The sequence below is a fragment of the Rhinolophus hipposideros genome (genome assembly GCF_964194185.1).
Source record: "Rhinolophus hipposideros genome assembly, chromosome: 4".
Lineage (NCBI taxonomy): Eukaryota > Metazoa > Chordata > Mammalia > Chiroptera > Rhinolophidae > Rhinolophus > Rhinolophus hipposideros.
Genome location: NC_138050.1, coordinates 34,837,499 through 34,855,373, shown reverse-complemented (window position 1 = coordinate 34,855,373; position 17,875 = coordinate 34,837,499). Strand labels below are relative to the sequence as shown.

The window sequence follows — 17,875 nt, the reverse complement described above, 5'->3', positions numbered from 1 at the left end:
TTCTTGTTATTCCTGTAGTCAAAGGTTAGAAGAATTAGTGAATTTCATTACTCTTTTTTTGAAAGATATAGAAGCAAAAATTACTCTTTATTGTAAAAAAAATGGTAATGTAGAATTGAAAGTAGCCAACTGAAGTAATATGGAGCTAGTAACATTATAATTACTTAAAATTTGAAGTACCTAGAACTCTTAAAATATAAATACGAAAATACCCAGTTTTTTTATGTTTTTTATGTTTTATGCAATCACTTGGGAGGAGTGCTTGAGGAACTGAGTGCTCCAAATTTCAAGACTTAAGCCACACTTTATTTTTGCCTACATCCCTGCTTAAGAAGAGATTAATTTTACCAGACTGTTTACTCCATTAAAATAATTAACAGTTAAACTGAAAAATAAAACCCATAAGCCTTATTATAACAGCTAAACTTAAAAAATCACCAACATTAGTCTTGAAGATGATATGTTCGAGCAACTTTTAAAAGAGATCCACATAAGTTATAATGTGGTATCTTTCTCTCTAAAGTTTTAGATTATCTTTGATTATCTCAGTCTAAATTACTAGCTTGTAATCAGAAGCCTCTCTTCTGCTCTCTTCCCCTAGACTGCCCCCTCACCAAGACTAAGTATCTCTTTGGCCCAGTTGCCAGTTATCTTTTCATCCATAAGCATTCATTCATGCAGTAGACATTTACCAATCCTCTTATATATGCCAGTCACTGTGTTAATCACTGGTTAAGTTCTTAAAAGTAAGAATATTGTAAGGAAGAAGAAATATTGCCCCTCTCAAGGAATTCATGGTTAAATGACAAGAGACCAGTATATAAACAGTTAAGTGCAACACAGTGTGAATGGGGGAAAGGAGAAAAAATGATCTAACAGGGATAGACAAAGGAAATAACTAGGAAGTATCCAAGGTACCGTGTTGACTTTCAGGGAAGGTGTGTTGTCACAGTCTAAGATATGTTAATTACAAGAGATGTGATTAATTAGGATTGATTTGGAGCAATATTTTACTCAGTAGAGAGGGCACAGCAGCAGAAGTTTTCTGGCAGGTCGCCTTCCTAAGAGTCTGAGTGGAAGAATCACAAAGACAATTTGATATGGAGCAAAGATTCATCTTGGCAAATAGCTGCAAAGTTATCAGGGTTCACCTCTAGAGAAATTGAAAAGCTAAGCAGAAAACTGAAGGTGATCTAAAATATTGCTGGAGCTGGCCATAGCTCAGAGACCATTACAGTTCCCAGAGCTCACCCCAGGCACAGAGTGAAATTAGACTCATTTTGTTTTTAACAACAGGTTAGGACTAGCTCAGTTGGTTTCATGAAGTTCTAGCAGAAGACAGCCATTGAATTGGTGATAACTCGCAGATCTCTATAGCAGAGAGTCTCGTATGAAGCACCAAGGAGACCTGGTAAATAGCACCTTAACACCAAGCATGGGAGGGGAAGGTAAGCATGCACTTGTAGTTCAGGGGAACTACTGGCATATCAGGAAAAGTTCTCAGGCATAGTCTGACAGGTAGAAACCCAAGTACTGAAATTGGGAAATAAAGGATGGGTTCTGATGATAGGAGCAAAATCAGTAACTAAGTACCTTGTTCCAGAACAGGACAGACATCACCACCCAAATCTTTGGCCTGAAAGTCTTTGGTTACCTCTAGCTTGGGACAGGATCGGTTCCAGAGACAGATGTGAAGCAAATACCACAAATAGTACTTAAGTAGCTTCAACCTCAGACGCTAATAGGAAGAGGAAGTCAAGGGCACTATTTTAGTATCAGAGTTCTCACAATAAGAACTCTGGTTCTTATAAAAAACAGGGAAAATATGAATTCAAGGTACAGATAATGTTAATCATATTTACTCTCTAAGTATTTTTAATTAGAGCAATTTTATAACATCGATAATTAATAAGCCATACTCCGGTTTGATTTTTTTATTTCCTAACAAAAATTGTTTTTCAGTCTTCCTGCATTTAAGAGCTTCCTCGGTGGGTTATCAGGTATCAAATAGCAAAAACAAAACAAAAAAGGAAAGATGGTTTCATGCAGAAAAAGAATTTCACCTTATAATGGTCCATTTTAAAGAGGCAGCTCCAGAAAAGATGGAACATGGAAACTCTGTGTTGTTCACTTTGGAGAGAGCATTTCTTAAAAGCTAAGCCAGCCTTCCGCTCCATCTGTGCTTCTACTACCTGACAGCTTCTTATAGAGGCTATTTGTCTTTGTAGCCATTATAAGCTCAAGGGTTTTCTCTCTAATATTTCTTAACAATTTAAAGGCTGTCACTTCCTCAACTTCCCAAATAAGTGTTTTGGTTTTTTTAACTTGTCAACCTAAGATATTAAGAATTTTTCTTAAATGAACATGACTTCTGTAACTCCTGTCAGTCTTTTCCCTGCAGTTCAGAAATAGTCTAGTTATACTTTACCACTTTAAAAGGCTTATTTTATAAGTACATTATGTTGAATTGATAGTAAAGATTTTTTATCAATTTTTAACAACTACATGGATATAATTCAGGTTTTGGGGGTTTCAGGTTAGCTTTCCTATTAGTTTTAGATACATTATACATTATACATTGTCATGGCAATTTTGTAATACAAAAAATCATTTACTGAGACAGTATATATTATTAAAATATATATTCTAGGTTATTCTAGGCTTAATTCTAGGCTAGAATAAAGCCTAGGTTAATTCTAGGCTTTAGAAATTAAAAGATATATTGTATTTAGGTGAGCCTAAAAGGTTAAATAAAGTAGGTCAGCCAGTGAATATAGGTGTATTTAACCTGCTCCTTGTAATATAGGGATTATACATACAGATTCATGCCAGTGTGCTCGAGGGAAATGGCTGTGCGTATTTGTTTTTTTTTCTGAAGTCCCAGAACATTAAAACGATACAAGATCATTGTCAAGTGTAGGTAAGCAAGACTGCCAAGAGAATTAGTAAACTGGTTTGAATATCATTTTCCACTTTCACTGATTCTTGTTTCTGAATGTTCATAACAGTGATGTTAAAACTTCACAAGGCTTAGATTTTCCAAACTTTGGAAAATTCAGAAGCAAAGCTAAATCTTTTAAAGATCTGAGTTCCTTTTAACATTTGGTCATCTACTGTCCTGATGCCACCTGTTTCCTCAGAGATTCTAGTAGGTCAGGTTAGGTATCCTCAGCTGAACTTCATGGATTGCTGCTCCCTGTCAACCTCTCAAACACTGCAAAGTTTAACTTGGTTAGAACTGTACCACAGTTAAAAATACATATAAATGGTTAGTTAAGAAAATAGTTCATAAGCTGTAGAGAAAGAAGCATGTGGACTGTGGAAAGGTTTGAAAGTAGTTAGATATGATTAAACCAAACTTGCTTATTCATATTTTTTCCCTGAAACAATTTTCTATAAAGTCATCTCCCTATTGATAATTTTATAGTTGATTCATTTGTATATAGTAAACACACACCAAGTATCTGTTGAATAAATGAATAATTTACATTAGTTCATTAGTTGATGTTAAATATTCATCTTAGAAACTAAAAATAGTTTAAAGATGTGTAAATAATAGAGTTTTGTCCAATACCTCTTGAGTTTTTTGGGGGGGATTTTTATTTATGCTTCTAATTGCCCAATGCATTTTAACTTTTGTTTAGGGATTCACATTTATGTTTTTGTTGTGGTTAAAAAGGTAAAGAAACAAGAGGACCAAGTGATCTCTAAGGACAATTCTAACTCTAAACTCATTTATTTTCAGCGAACAAAGAAGACTAGGTAAACAACCCAGTCCTGATTTAAGGTAGAAGATAATTATCAAAACCAATTGCAAACATTGCGTTTAATGGCAATGCATTGGAAGCATTCTCTTCAAAACATTGAACAAGACAAGAATGCTTAATATTACTGACACTATTCAACATCATTTTTAGAGACCTAGACTTTTAGTGATTAAGGCAATGAAAACAAGATATAAATACTAAAAAGAATAAGCTAAACAACTGTCACTATTGTAAAAGAACTTGTGATCATCTATTTAGAAAATCCAAGAAAACTTATTAAAATTAATGAAGGAATTTAATAAGGTTAGTTGGATACAAAGCAAATATACTAAAGTCAGTAGCTTTCCCATTCAAATACAAGAATTAACCAATTGAAAATGTAATAAGAATAAAAGGTTTAATTCCCAATTCACACTTATATAGAAACTATAAAATTTGTAAGAGTAAATCTACCAAAAGTATCTAAAATTTAAATGAAGAAAACTGTAAGATTCTACTGAAAGACATAGAGGAAGACCTGAATAGATATTCATGTTCCCAGTTGGGAAAAATCAAGTCTTCCTAAATCACGCCAAAATTCAGTGTCATCCCAAAGAAAGTATCAGTAAGATTTTTAAAATAGAATTTGATGCATTGATTTCAAAGTTTACTTTGAAGAGAGAATTGCATATCAATCACCGTGAATATTTTTAAAGGATTGACAATAAGATGGAGTACTGTTTTACCTAATGTCAAAAACAAACTTGAATAAAATAAAAATAAAAAACATAACCAAGAGCTGTAGTAATTAAAACACTGACATTTCAGTAGGAAGAGACAAATTAGTCAGTGGAAGAGAATAGAGAATATAAAAACCGACCCAAGTATTGATTTCCTGTTATGCTCTCCATCCATCCTATTCTCCAACTAGATGAGCCAAATTCTCCTAGTTGATGATAATTAGACTGTTCTAGGATCAGGCCAGTTTAATGGGATATCACGGTAAGATTGGTTTTCACTTTTTACCAGTCCATATTTCATTTCAGCATTGCCAATGTGATATATTACACTAAAGCGCGCAGAGGCAGTGGACAAATTAGTCTGCAGTAGCAGAAGGTCCCTTTAAGCACCCAGATTCTGGTTATCTTTGTCATACATAAATCATATTCTAACTTTTTAGGCTATATATATTTTTCCCCCTGGGAAACAAACCATTTCCAAATACCTCCCCAGACTTTATTTTAAGGTGATGCTAAATAGAACTGTGGGCACCATCTAATGCTATTATCAGAAAAGATGAGTATTAATTCATGCAGTGGAATTTTAATGAAAACCTTTACTTGGGAGATTTCTTCTGATACGCATTCTCAGATAGTTAAAGAATACAAATTGTTCTACAGTTCTGCCTGTTTTTTCTTTCTGTCAGTATGGGATGGATTAGAGGCAGAAATCACAGTTGTGTCATTATTGCAAAATTTTAGGGAAGTAGTGAGTACTTGAAGAAAGCTTAGTGGCAGTGGGTGGTTGTGAGAAAATAGAGGGAGAACAACAGGCTTTGTTAATTGATTGTTAGTAGAAGTTAAGGAGAAGGAGGAGTTGTGAGCATTAGCTCATAGATGGATCCAATTCCCAGCCGCAGTGGTCTAGCAGGTTTGGCATGCTGGGACAAATGATAGACTGTGCTTAAGGAAGGAAAGTTGGATGAGAAAACACCAGCACCTCATGAGCAGTAATGGCAGTACAGGTAGTAGAAGTCCCAGATCGAGTCCATATTAGGTCCTAGCAAACAGACGTTAAAGGTAGAAATTGTACTTCAGGATGTTAGCCGGAGGCATGTCTTCACACTGTGGTGCAAAAAACAGCTTCATAGTGAGTAGTCCTCCAGGAAATTTCCTGGAGAAGAGTCATGGTTGATTGGGGCCACCTAGGCCCAAGGAAATGGCCTAGCAAGAAGAAAGTAGGAAAGTAAACTGTGGCCATGGGCAGGATTGGTTTCCCTGCTTGGGAGGAAGAAGAAACCCCTGGAAATAGGTGTAACAGGGGACATAAAAGGGTAGACTGATCCCTGAGGAATATTCAGGGAGATTATTGCCCATTATTGACATTAAGTTGTTCATTGTCTCACTTATCACCCATGGCAGGGCCCAAACAATTTCCTAATACCTATGGATTACCTGAGTATTGTTATTAATATACTGCTGACCTAGCTGGTCTCTGGTACCAGGTTGCTTTATCTTTGTAAAGCACCATTTTCTTTGTTTCATTGCACCACTTAAGAATCACCCTAAATCTTACATTTGTGTTCTTTCAGATTAAATTCCAGTGCTTTAGTCTGGCATTCAAAAATTATCAATTTACCCTTTTCCATGAATGTAAATCCTCTGCTACAGGAAGATTATTCATCTTTTAGATATGCTGTGTAAACCTAGAATGTTCATACCTCTTCCTGACATTAAAATTCATATTTTCTTCTTCCTGAATATTTTCAAGGTTGATCATTGTAACGTTGTTTTATAATAGTAAAATACTATGAATCACCTAGATATTCAGCCATTTGGAATTTTTATTATGTCATGCTGTAATCATTAACCATGAAATATTACACAGTTATTAAAAAAGGTCTACTGGGCTATTTAGTGAATTGGGAAAATGGCCGTGATATATTAATAAGTAAAAAGGATGAGATTTCTGAACAGTATTGTATAAACCCCATTTTTTGCCTCCAAAAAACTTAAAAATTATATCTAAATTTTAAAGATTTGTGTGTTTTAAATTATATACAATAACTGTTACTTTTGTATTCAGAAAAAATCATATTAAAAATAAATTTGTAATAGTTTAGAAAGAAAAAATAATAGTGAAAAATTATTTATACAGAAAGTTCTTGAAACTAAGGAAAGCAAAAGAGACTTGCTGCTCTTCATATACACTCTCCTTCTAATTCTGTTCATCGTAACCTTAGGTAGAAGTCAGAATAACTACTGGTGGGTACTATATACTGATATAGAGTTAGCAACTTTAGTTCTGACACTGCCACTAAACAGTTTCCTCAGTGGTAGCCATGAACAGTCTATCGTGGTTTCACTTCTTCCTTTAGAAAATTAATAAACTATAGTGAATAGACTTGTAATTAAATAAATAAGCCTATATAGAGGGTGCATAGTAGGCATTTAGCAAGTGTTAGTGTTCCTTTTAAAGAAACTTCTAGCTCAGAAATTTTATGTTCTCCAAGACTAAAACTGAAGAAATAGATTACAAGTACTTCAAAATATCAGATTAAAATCTTCAGGCCCTTAATAATATTCATTGTAGAAGCTTTCAAATCTTGATTCATGGTATTTCATCTGGGTAATTTATAAAATGATTGAGTTCTTTAGAAGACAATATTTTCAAATTTTCATTTACTTTGTTAATTCACTTTTAACATAATTAAAAGCATTTATATCCTAAAAGGAGATATTATTTCACACAGTTCAAATTTATGTGCTTTCTTAACTTTAGGTTGCTATTGGCAGAACAGACATTGAAGACTTAGACCTCTATGCTACGTCTCGGGAAAGGCGATTTCGTTTGTTTGCTTCTGTAGAATGTGAAGGGCAGTTATTCATGACTCCATATGATTTTATTTTGGCTGTTACAACAGATGAGCCCAAATGTAAGTATATTTTTTAATTATCTTATTTTTTTTTAAATTAATGTTAGTGGGGTAACAATTGTTAGCAAAGTTACATAGATGTCAGGTGTACAATTCTGTAATACATCATCTCTATATGTCACATTGTGTGTTCACTACCCAGAGTCAGTTCTCTTAATAATTTTTAAGATTGTTTTCTTTATCTCTAGTTTGTAACAGTGTGGAGCTGTTTAAGTTTTTCAGAACAACTAAACAAGTAGTACAGTATTTTGGAAGACATTATGTTATACAGTGTTACCAGATTAATATTTCTTATAAACTCCTACTACTATCTCTTCTCTTTTCAGAAACTTCCTGTTGTCCCGTTTCTCAGTACATTAAACTTAAACACCACCTTATGCTTGATATTCTTTATAATAGACTCATATCCTGCCTGCTCCATTTTTATATTCATCTTGAACAGAGTAATTCAGAGGACCAGCTTTGACGTTAGACCTGAGCAAAGGTTCTGCCTGTATTTCTTCTGTATTTCTCATGGCTCTTGCTGTGTAAATATAGGCTAATTGTTTCTCACCTTCCCATATGTTAGAGCAGTGGTTCTCAAACTTTTGGGCATTATGTACATTCTTGCAAATCTCTTTAATGTCTCACTTAATAGAAGACAGTTGGATTCTCATATCTGCTTTTGTTTTCAATCTCTTATAATATGTTGTTTTTCATGAAGTATATGAACAAAATATGCCTCACAGGTAGAAAATTAGGGAAAGTATATTAAAATTAGACATACTTGTGTTAAAACCTTGGAATTCAGTTAGCATTGGGAACTTGGTTAATTTATTTAATTTTTTTGTTTCCACATTTATAAAAAAGTAATAACAGCCTCATGAAGTTTTTTAAGGATTGAATATATCAGGTGAGGATTGACTGTTTAGCGTAGTACCTGACACACAATAATCACTTAATAAATGTGGCTAGCTCTCATCATCATCATTATCATTTGAATTCATAACCAAGGTTTTAAACAATCTTTGATATAATTTTATGGTGACCTCAACAGAAAACAAAAATGGTGTGCTGTGTAAACATTTGCTTAATAATTATATGTAGTTTAAATAAATGTTAATTGAGGTATACGTCTCATTGTTGATTATAACTTTGTGTTTGAAATCAAAAAAATTTCTTATGTTACCTACTTAAATAGAACCTAAAAGGTGAATTTCCCTTACAGAACTAAAATAATAACTGATTATTCTCATATAGCTTCAAATATTATTTTAATTTGTTTCAGAAATGTATTAAAAAATTTCAGATCTACATAGAAATATTAAAAATATAATGAACATCAATCTATAGCTTAAGAAATAAAATATATCCAATAGAATTGAAGTCCCTCTTGACCCAAGTTATATTTATATATGGAGTAACTTCATATGAAATAAGGAATTTAGAAAATCAGAAAATCCTTTGAAGAACAATCTTAATGGCTCTTTAGTCTTTATAAAAAAAAAGCTAATAATATTGAACATGGAGACATATCTGGAAGAATGAATATGTCTTTTGTGAATAATTTACCCTGGAAATCTCGTAAACCCTACAAAACTCAAGAGCGTGTCTAACTTCCTCTTTTGATAAATAGCCCCTGAACATTGCATAAGAGCACGTGCATGTACTTCTGTACCATTTATTTTTCTTCGTACTGATATCTTTTAAAAGCAACAGAATATAAATATTATTTGCATTGTTCTGTTCGTGAGGAAGGAGGATGTCTTTAAAAATGAATATATGCAGTTATCATAATTAAGGTTAAATGCTAAATTCTGCTTTATAGGCCTGTGATTTTAATCACTGATTACACATTTGTATAAACTATCTTGGGTAAAGTAAGGATGTTGTTGCTACCTGGTAAAGAAATCTATCTGCATTAAAATCAGTTTGCTAAATTTTAGAACATACTTCTTTTGATCTTAAAATGACATATTGCTTTAAAAAGAGAGTTAGTTATACAGCAAAAAATGCCTATCTTAAAATCTTCAATTTGATTTATTGTTTACCTTAACTGTGGTTAATTATACAGAAATAACCACATTGCCATGTAGAAATATTATTGGTTGTCATTGTAATGTAGATGAAATAATTTAGCAGTTCTTTAATGCAGATGTCTTATAGGACTTAATCACATATAAGCCTGGAGATAATTCTTGGGCAGTCATTAGATATTCAGTGTTCAAACCTGAGCAAAGTAAACAGCAATATGACTCACATTTATTTTAATATTACAAGATTTATAGTTTTTGAGATCTTAAGGGATGTGAAGAGGAATCAGAAAAAGAAACTGATCCCTGGTATTTTATTCAACTGTAACATTCTTAGAGGAAAACAGTGGAAAACAGGATGAGACTTTCCATCTTACATTACTTGCTTTCTCCTTCATCCCTTTTTCCCTTTGCTCCCATCCTTCCCATTTACCCTACAGAGAGCTGACCTTTGAATTATAATCAGAGATCATGAGTAATTGATAGAGCAGAGATCATTAGTAATACCTTAAAATTGTAATTATTGTAATTTATTACAATAAAGTAAAATTGTAATTGTTAATATTGTATATCCTAGTATGAATATTTAATAAATATCATTATTTGTGTTTTAAGCCCATAGGCTATTTGACATGCAGTAAGTTAACTAACATTCAGAAATCCCCAAAATAAGATGATGATTATGGAAAATGTGTTTCCTATTCCACTTATATATTATAAATAGTGTATAGTACATGAAAAAAATGCATAACATAAATAAAATCATATCATAGATCCAAGTCTTAAGGTTAAAGAAACTTTGCCTTTTAGACATAAAAGCTTGGTGTTATGAATAATGGTTATAGATAGTTACTGAATTTGGATATATATTACATGAAATATTTATTGTCTGATTCTTTTATGTTTTTTTATTATAGTTGCTAAAATATGGAAGTCACTTTCCAAACAGGTAAGATAAAGCTCTTGGTGAACAGATAAATTCCCTCTCTCTCTCTCTGTATACATATATATATAATGTGATATATGTAATTTTTCTGCAAATTAAATCACATCAAAGTGCCATTTGAATATGTGGATCAATGGTAACTCTCATGGCAAAGGTAAATTAGTAAATCTGCTTTGGAAAACAATTTGGCAATATCTACTAAAATTAAAAATACACATATGCTATATCTAGCAGGTCTAGTCTTGGCTTTAAATTGTACAACAGTGCATGCATATGCACCTAGTAAAGTTAAATTTGAATATGCCCTATGATCTACTAGTTTCACACCAGTGTATATACCCAGAGAAACTCTTATATACAGGAGAGATTCACAGGAATGCCCATAGATTGTTCAAAATGATGGTCAAAAAGAACTAATACAGTGTAAGACTATGATGCATTAGCAATAGTAGAATTGAAAAATAAGTTTTGATATATTTGTACAGTGAATACTATGAACAGTGAAAAGAAATGAATTATAGCAATGCTTTAACTAGATGAGTCTTAGAAATATAGCGACAAAATAAGCAATTCAAAAATAGATAAAGTATAATTCCACTTATATAAAGTCCAAAACTGAGGAAATGAAACCATATTGTTAAGGATACATTCATAGGTAGGAAAACTAAGGAATGAGAAATATAAAACTCAAGATAGTATTTACCTCTGGGGAGATGGAGGGGAACATCATCAGTGAGGGGTGCAAAGAGGCTTCTAATGTACTGGTTATTTTCTATTTCTTAACAATTTCTAACTTTAAATTTTACATATATTCTTTTTTGTACTTTTATATGTATTATATTCTTTTTTGTACTTTTATATGTATTATAAACTTCAATGTAAAAAGAGGAAGCAGTATTAGCCTAGTAACCTAGGGAACTTCCTTAACCAGTTAAAAAGAATCCTCCAAAAGCCTACAGCAAACATCCAATTTACTTGTGAAACTTGAGGTACTCTATAAAATTAGATATAATCCATATAGTCAGCTCTCACAACTACTACTCAACTCTTTTCCTACAGGTGTAAGCCATTGTAGTGCATTAATTTGCTAGGGCTGCCATAACAACTAAACAGTCTGAGTGGCTTAAACAGCACAAATTTATTTTTTCATAGTGCAGGAGGTTGGAAGTCTAAGAACAAGGTGTTGTAGGGTTGGTTTCTTCTGAGGTCTCTCTCCTTGGCGTAGATGGCCGTTTTCTCCCACTGCCATTTTCACATGTTTCCTCTGTGCGTGTCTATTTCATAATCTCTTTTTACTATAGAGACCAGTCATTGAATTAGGGCCCACCATAATGGCCTCATTTAATAACCTGAATTATCTTTTTAAAGGCCCTATCTCCAAGTACAGTCGCATTCTGCGGTACGGAGAGTTATGACTTCAAGTGTGACGTTGAGGCAGACACAATTCAGCCTATACCTTGTAGTATGACGGAAAAAAAAAGGACTGGAACAGTAGCAAACAACACGATTGAGAGAAAAATGTAAAAATACATAGATTTCAAATTTATTCAAATTTAGTAAAAGTTTAGCAAGGTTGCTTCTGGATGTAACATCTGTGAACCAAAGTTAATAAAATGTTTCTGTACCAGCAATAGCAATTTGAAACTACTATCAAATAAGATACATTTTATAATAGCAACAAAAATTATTAGATACTTAGATTCCTAACGAAGGTGAAAAATGTTATCATATTTTTAAAAAGATATGAGTAAACACAGAAATATATCATGTTTATAAACATTCATTTAGAGGAGTAAGGACCCAGAATTTTCAGAACAACTCTGAAAAGGAAGAAGTGGGGAGAAATTGGGATGAAAACAATTGGGTTTGTTTGTTCCATATAAGATTGATAATAGTATTATAATAATTAAAATAGTATTGTATCAGTATAAGAATTTTTTTAATTAGATCAAAGTAACAGACTCAGAGTCCAGAAACAGATCCAGGCATGTGTGAGAAGATCTATAAATCATTGGAGAAAGGATTGGCCTTTAGGTATTGGAACAATAGTCTTTCCAACATGGGGGCAGGTAAAATTAGATCTCAAACTGACAACCCTATACAACAGCAAATTTCAGATGGATTAAGTTCTGATTTTGGGCAAACAATAATTCTGATATATTAAAAGCAAACTGAGGGGCCTGGGAGGTTTTGTTAGACAGTACACATAACGCAAAACTCAAGGAAATTAGTGCAAATTTTACTAAGTTAAATATCAAAACCTTTGGCACTCCAAAAGACAGTATCAACAATATTAAAAAATGTATGACAGATGGGAGAATTGCAAGATATTAACGGAAAAGCTGAAGTATCTTGTAGTTATATAAAACTCTGGTAAACCAATATAGAAAAGTTGATCAGCTCAATAAGAAAAAAATGGACAAACATAGTTATTAATAGATTGGCCAGTATATGTACGCATATGAGAGACAAAGATAGGCACTGGCGGTGGGGAGAGATTCCCAGCGTGAGTGGAAATACAGATTTTAATAAAATGTAAAAGTCCTTAAAGTTAACAGAAGACAGAGAAAATCAGTGTGTCAGTTGGATGATCTAGACCAGAGGAAACTAAATTATTACTAAAATAAAGTGCTTAGAATCAGTAAGAATCTGGCCAGTCATTCACTAGTTGTGTGACCGTGGGTGAGTTACTTATCTTCTTTATGACAGTGAAATATACATAATAATGATTGTCTACTAAAATGAAATGAGATATTGTTATTAGCCCACTACCAGCCACATAGAGGGCATTTAATAAAAGGTAGCTAGGACTTTTTGGTCGTAAACTGTAACTGAGTTTAAGTCGAATACATGGAAACATTTAAAATATTAACATCTCTTTGTTAATATTTACATAATAGAGATGGTATAAATTAAAGTATATAAAATGCATTCAAAATGTTTTATTTAATCTATTGCTCTAACAGAAATATTTATGAGTTTACTGTTGTTTAGACAATAAATATCACAGCTTCTCATTATTCATACGTGAATTTTTACGTCTGTGCCATTGCTACCCATTGCCTGGTGGCATCTGTTACCTGCAGTGCAGAGATAACACTGTGAAAGAAATGAAAGCCAGGATTCACAGATGGGATTCAGGGAGTCCATAAATCCCCTAAAAATACCTCTCTTGCCTTTGGCATACAAGGATTCCTTATTTGCATGGCAATTCTGCCTTATAATGGAAAAGATAGTTTATAAATATCACAGAACATTTTTAGGTACAGCTGCATCAGGAAGGGTTTGTCTAAAGTATTTCTCAATCTTGAATGTGCATAAAAATCACCCACAGGTCTTGTTAAAAATACAGTTTCTGATTCAGCAGTTCTGGGATGGGAATTGAGATTCTGCATTTTTAACAAGCTCCTTAGTAATGATGCCTGGGCTATTGGGGAACCACATTTTGAGTAGCAAGAAGCAAACCACTAAATAGAAGTGGTTTCTAGTTTTTTTACAGTGTGTTATTTAGTAGACTAATATTTTTAATTTTAATTTTATTTTTTTATTATTAGTTTCAAGTGTACAAAACAAATAATAGACATTTCACCCCTCACAAAGAGATAACCCCTTCCCCCAAGCTACTATGCTTCTGACATTGTATATACTGTGTTTCCCCAAAAATAAGACCTAGCCAGACCTACTGCGTCTTTTGGAGCAAAAATTAATATAAGACCCGGTCTTATTTTACTATAATATAAGAGTGGGTCGTATGACATCATATGATATGATATGATACATAATATAATATATAATACCAGGTCTTATATTAATTTTTGCTCCAAAAGACACATTAGCTGATTGTCTAGCTAGGTCTTATTTTCGGGGAAACATGGTATCTATTACAATTCCATTGACTCTATTCCCTATGCTGTACTCCATATCCCATGACTATATATATATTACATTATAGTTGACATACAATATTATTTAGCTTCAGCTTCAGGTGTACAGCCCAGTGGTCAAGCATCTACATCGTCTATGAAGTGGTCTCCCTAATAAGACATGTGACACCTTACAAAATCTTTACAACATTATTGATTATATTCCCCAAATTGTCTTTCATATCCCCGTGGCAATATTGTAGTTACAAATTTATGCTGTCTAATCCCTTCCCCTTCTTCCTTATCCCGACCCCCCTCCCATCTAGCAACCATCAGTTTTTCCTCTATATTTCCGAAACTATTTCTGTTTACTTTGCCTGTTTATTCAGATCTTTAGATTCCACATATAAGTGAGATCATATGGTATTTGTCTTTCTCCGACTGACTTATTTCACTTAGCATAATGTTCTGTAGGTCCATCCATATCATTGCAAATGGTAAGATTTCATTCTTTATGGCTGAGTAATGCTCCATTGTATAAATGTACCAGTTTCTTAATCCAGTCTAGTAGACTAATTTTTGAATTTCAAGTTATTTCAAGTTATCTCACCAAATCCTTTAATAATTTCCTTCACATTTAACCAAATTATAATTTTCACTTATTTTTAATACAGCATGTATAATAAATTCAAAATTGTTATAGTATCTGAGCAGTGATTCAAATGTTTAAAATTATCCAAAATAGTTCCCCCCTCCCAACTGTGATACTTTGATTAAAAAGGAAACTGACTAATCAGTAATTGAAGTCTGTGTTCTGTACTGAATGTTCAAGTTGAAATTAGGAAAAAAGAAAAAAACATTGAAACAGTGTCCACAATAACTCCATACCCCTGTCCTCCCACTTCATCTCATGTCATCATTCTTTGAGTCACTATTAAAATACTTTTCATTCCTTCCCAATATAATCTTTTGTCCATTTACTTCTACCACAAAGGCCCCTTAAGCCAAGAGGGTTACAGAGAATGGACAGTGAGTGAAGCCAGGTAATCATCTCCAACCTTAATTAGGAAATCTTTCATGAAACTGTCCTTTTCTAACTGATTCCAGAACTTAAATTCAGTTGTATCTTAATTTAAACATCATATATATGTTATTCCAATTATAAAATTTATCTGAAATTTTTGGTAGTCTAATTGAATTTCATGTAGCATCTTTATTGTTTAGTTTATGTTTGGACTATGAGCAAATATTGGGTTTGTGGTTGAATGAACCACAGGTATAGAATAGGATAAAAATAGCCATGTCTCTGGTCCTCTGAGTGGATAATTTTTTTTGCATAGGCATTTAAATATTTTTGATCTATTTTATAAGCACCGGTTTACCTATCAATCAGTATCTTGGTACCTTATGTCATAGGAGTTAAATCAGATGCTCTCAGAAACACCACCAGTTTGGAAAGGATCATCAAAGCTCTTTCGAAATCTTAAAGAAAGAGGTAAGTTAACATGAGTACTTAACGCATTTTAATATTGACACAAATTACTTGTACTATTCACATATACATATTTTCCTAATACTTAAAAATAATTTTACAACTGTGTGTATGTGTGCATAGAGAAAAACACCAAAATATTAATAGTTTCTAGGTAATGGGATTAAAGGTGGTTGTTATTTTACTTTTTATATATATTATTTATATATTCCAAATATTTTACGACAAAGTGAACTTTTATACATAAAAACATTTTTAACCATATTGATAACCATAGGCTATATTTACCCACAGAAAGCATTTTTCAAAAATATTGATCTCAAATGTCCATTTTATTTCTAGGGAATTACAGCTTTAATTTAATCAATATGAAAACTTACTGAATATATATGTCTTTGGCTACTCAATTTGAACACGTTTCTTTTAAAAATAATGCTCACTGCAAAATTCACCTTTTTCAACTTGCTCTAGTATCCATATCTATATATCTAACTTATTTCATTAATTCGTAATTTCCTTGCAATCAAATTATATGACTCTTATTGCAATTTTCTTTTACAGTGTACTTTTTGTACATATTTATAGCAAAACCTAATTAATAAAATATTTAAGATTCATTTAATCTTAAAAAGGAATGTTTCTTTGAAGTATACCTTTTTATATTCTCAAGTATGAGAATAGACAGAATAAAAATACTGAATTACATAAAGTTACCTTTTTCTTTTTCATCCATTTTAACTGACATTGGTTTGAAAATACATTTGGCATGAAGACAAATACTTTAAAGGAGTAGTTATAATCCATACGTCTTATCTAAGAAGAATTAGAAATTCAAATTGCTTCCACATGGTTCTCATGGAATCTGAAAGGAAGAGACACCTTATCTTTTATTGGAGGCTTTTCATAACTAGGGTTTTAAAATCTTTGTGAAATCTGGGCCAATGTATCTTTAAAGCTCTTAGAAATTTTTTCCTGGAAATTGTCTTAAAGATTGCAATTCAAATTTTAGAGGGGGATGATAAGATCAGGAAAATTTAAAGCTCAGACCGATTAGGTAAATTGGTCAATTTAAAAAAATATTTCCTTAATACCTATCATGGGCAATGCAAATTAGATCAAATATAATCTGAGAAAAAGAAATGCATGGAAGAAGGAAATTCTTTTTAGTTAAAGGGAGGGTTAAATCTGGAAACCTTGGGTTTAGGTTTCTCTCGATTCTCCTTAAATTATATACATGTTTTTTTTCGAGGAAGATGATCTATTCAGTGTTATTCAGAAGAACTGTCTGCAGTAATGTACGTGTTGTATTTCTGTATTGTCTCATATGGTAACCGGTAGCCTAATGTGGCTATTAAGTTAAGGACCTGAAATATTGAAACTGTAACTGGGGAATTAATTTTTAAATTTTATTTTATTTTAATTATTTTAATCTTAAATAGCTATGTATAGCCAATGGCTACCCTGTAAGACAGTGCAGATCTGTCATACTGATTGGCTTATCTAGGTAATCCATGTACCCAAAAAGTTTCAGAACCACTAGATTAGGTAAAGTAGAGAGTTACAGAGAGCCCTTGCTTTTTTTATAACGGATTCGGTGGCAGAGGAATTTTAAAGCTAAATCTTTTGAGCTATTTAAGATTAATTTACAGATGAATTTTATCTGCTTAAAATATTACCTAGCAAGAAAATGTTATTCAATTTTACAAAAAATTAATTGGTATTCAACATTTATGAAACCATCGTCTTAGTTATAACAGCCAACTGTAATATATCATAATATAGGAACTAAGTAGTGTAATGCTTTTAAAGGACTTCCCTTAGAATTTTTTAAAATTGAATTTTCAAAAGAAACCTAGTTAGCATCTTGGCATCCTTTTTTTCTAAAGATTGCAACATAACTATATGCTTAGCATTTATTGCTGTTTTGTTTTTAACCCTAAGTGGCCTTAACAGAAATTAAAGAGTTAGTTTAACAGTTTTACGTATTTTTTTGGAAAGCTTTAAGAATCCACAGTGTATATTTAGTATAGTATTTTCTCTTTTCCTGAACCATTTTTACTGATTATATCATGTGTTACTTTGTCTCCTTCCCTGTGAATTACACAACTTCAAAAACCATTTAGTCCTACAGACAAGTGCCTACCATGATAATTATGATCAC

The 17,875-nt window shown here is 32.3% G+C and overlaps 1 protein-coding gene across 2 annotated transcripts in view; it reads left to right on the top strand.

Moving 5' to 3' along the window:
• MICU3 (mitochondrial calcium uptake family member 3) overlaps window positions 1-17,875 on the top strand; it is an 80,231-nt gene that overhangs the window by 18,817 nt on the left and 43,539 nt on the right. For both annotated transcript variants that reach the window (XM_081047210.1, XM_081047209.1), the window contains exons 2-4: window positions 7,248-7,401; window positions 10,331-10,362; window positions 15,639-15,717. In XM_081047210.1, coding sequence (XP_080903336.1) covers window positions 7,248-7,401; window positions 10,331-10,362; window positions 15,639-15,717 — 265 coding nt within the window. The remainder of the gene's footprint in view (window positions 1-7,247; window positions 7,402-10,330; window positions 10,363-15,638; window positions 15,718-17,875) is intronic.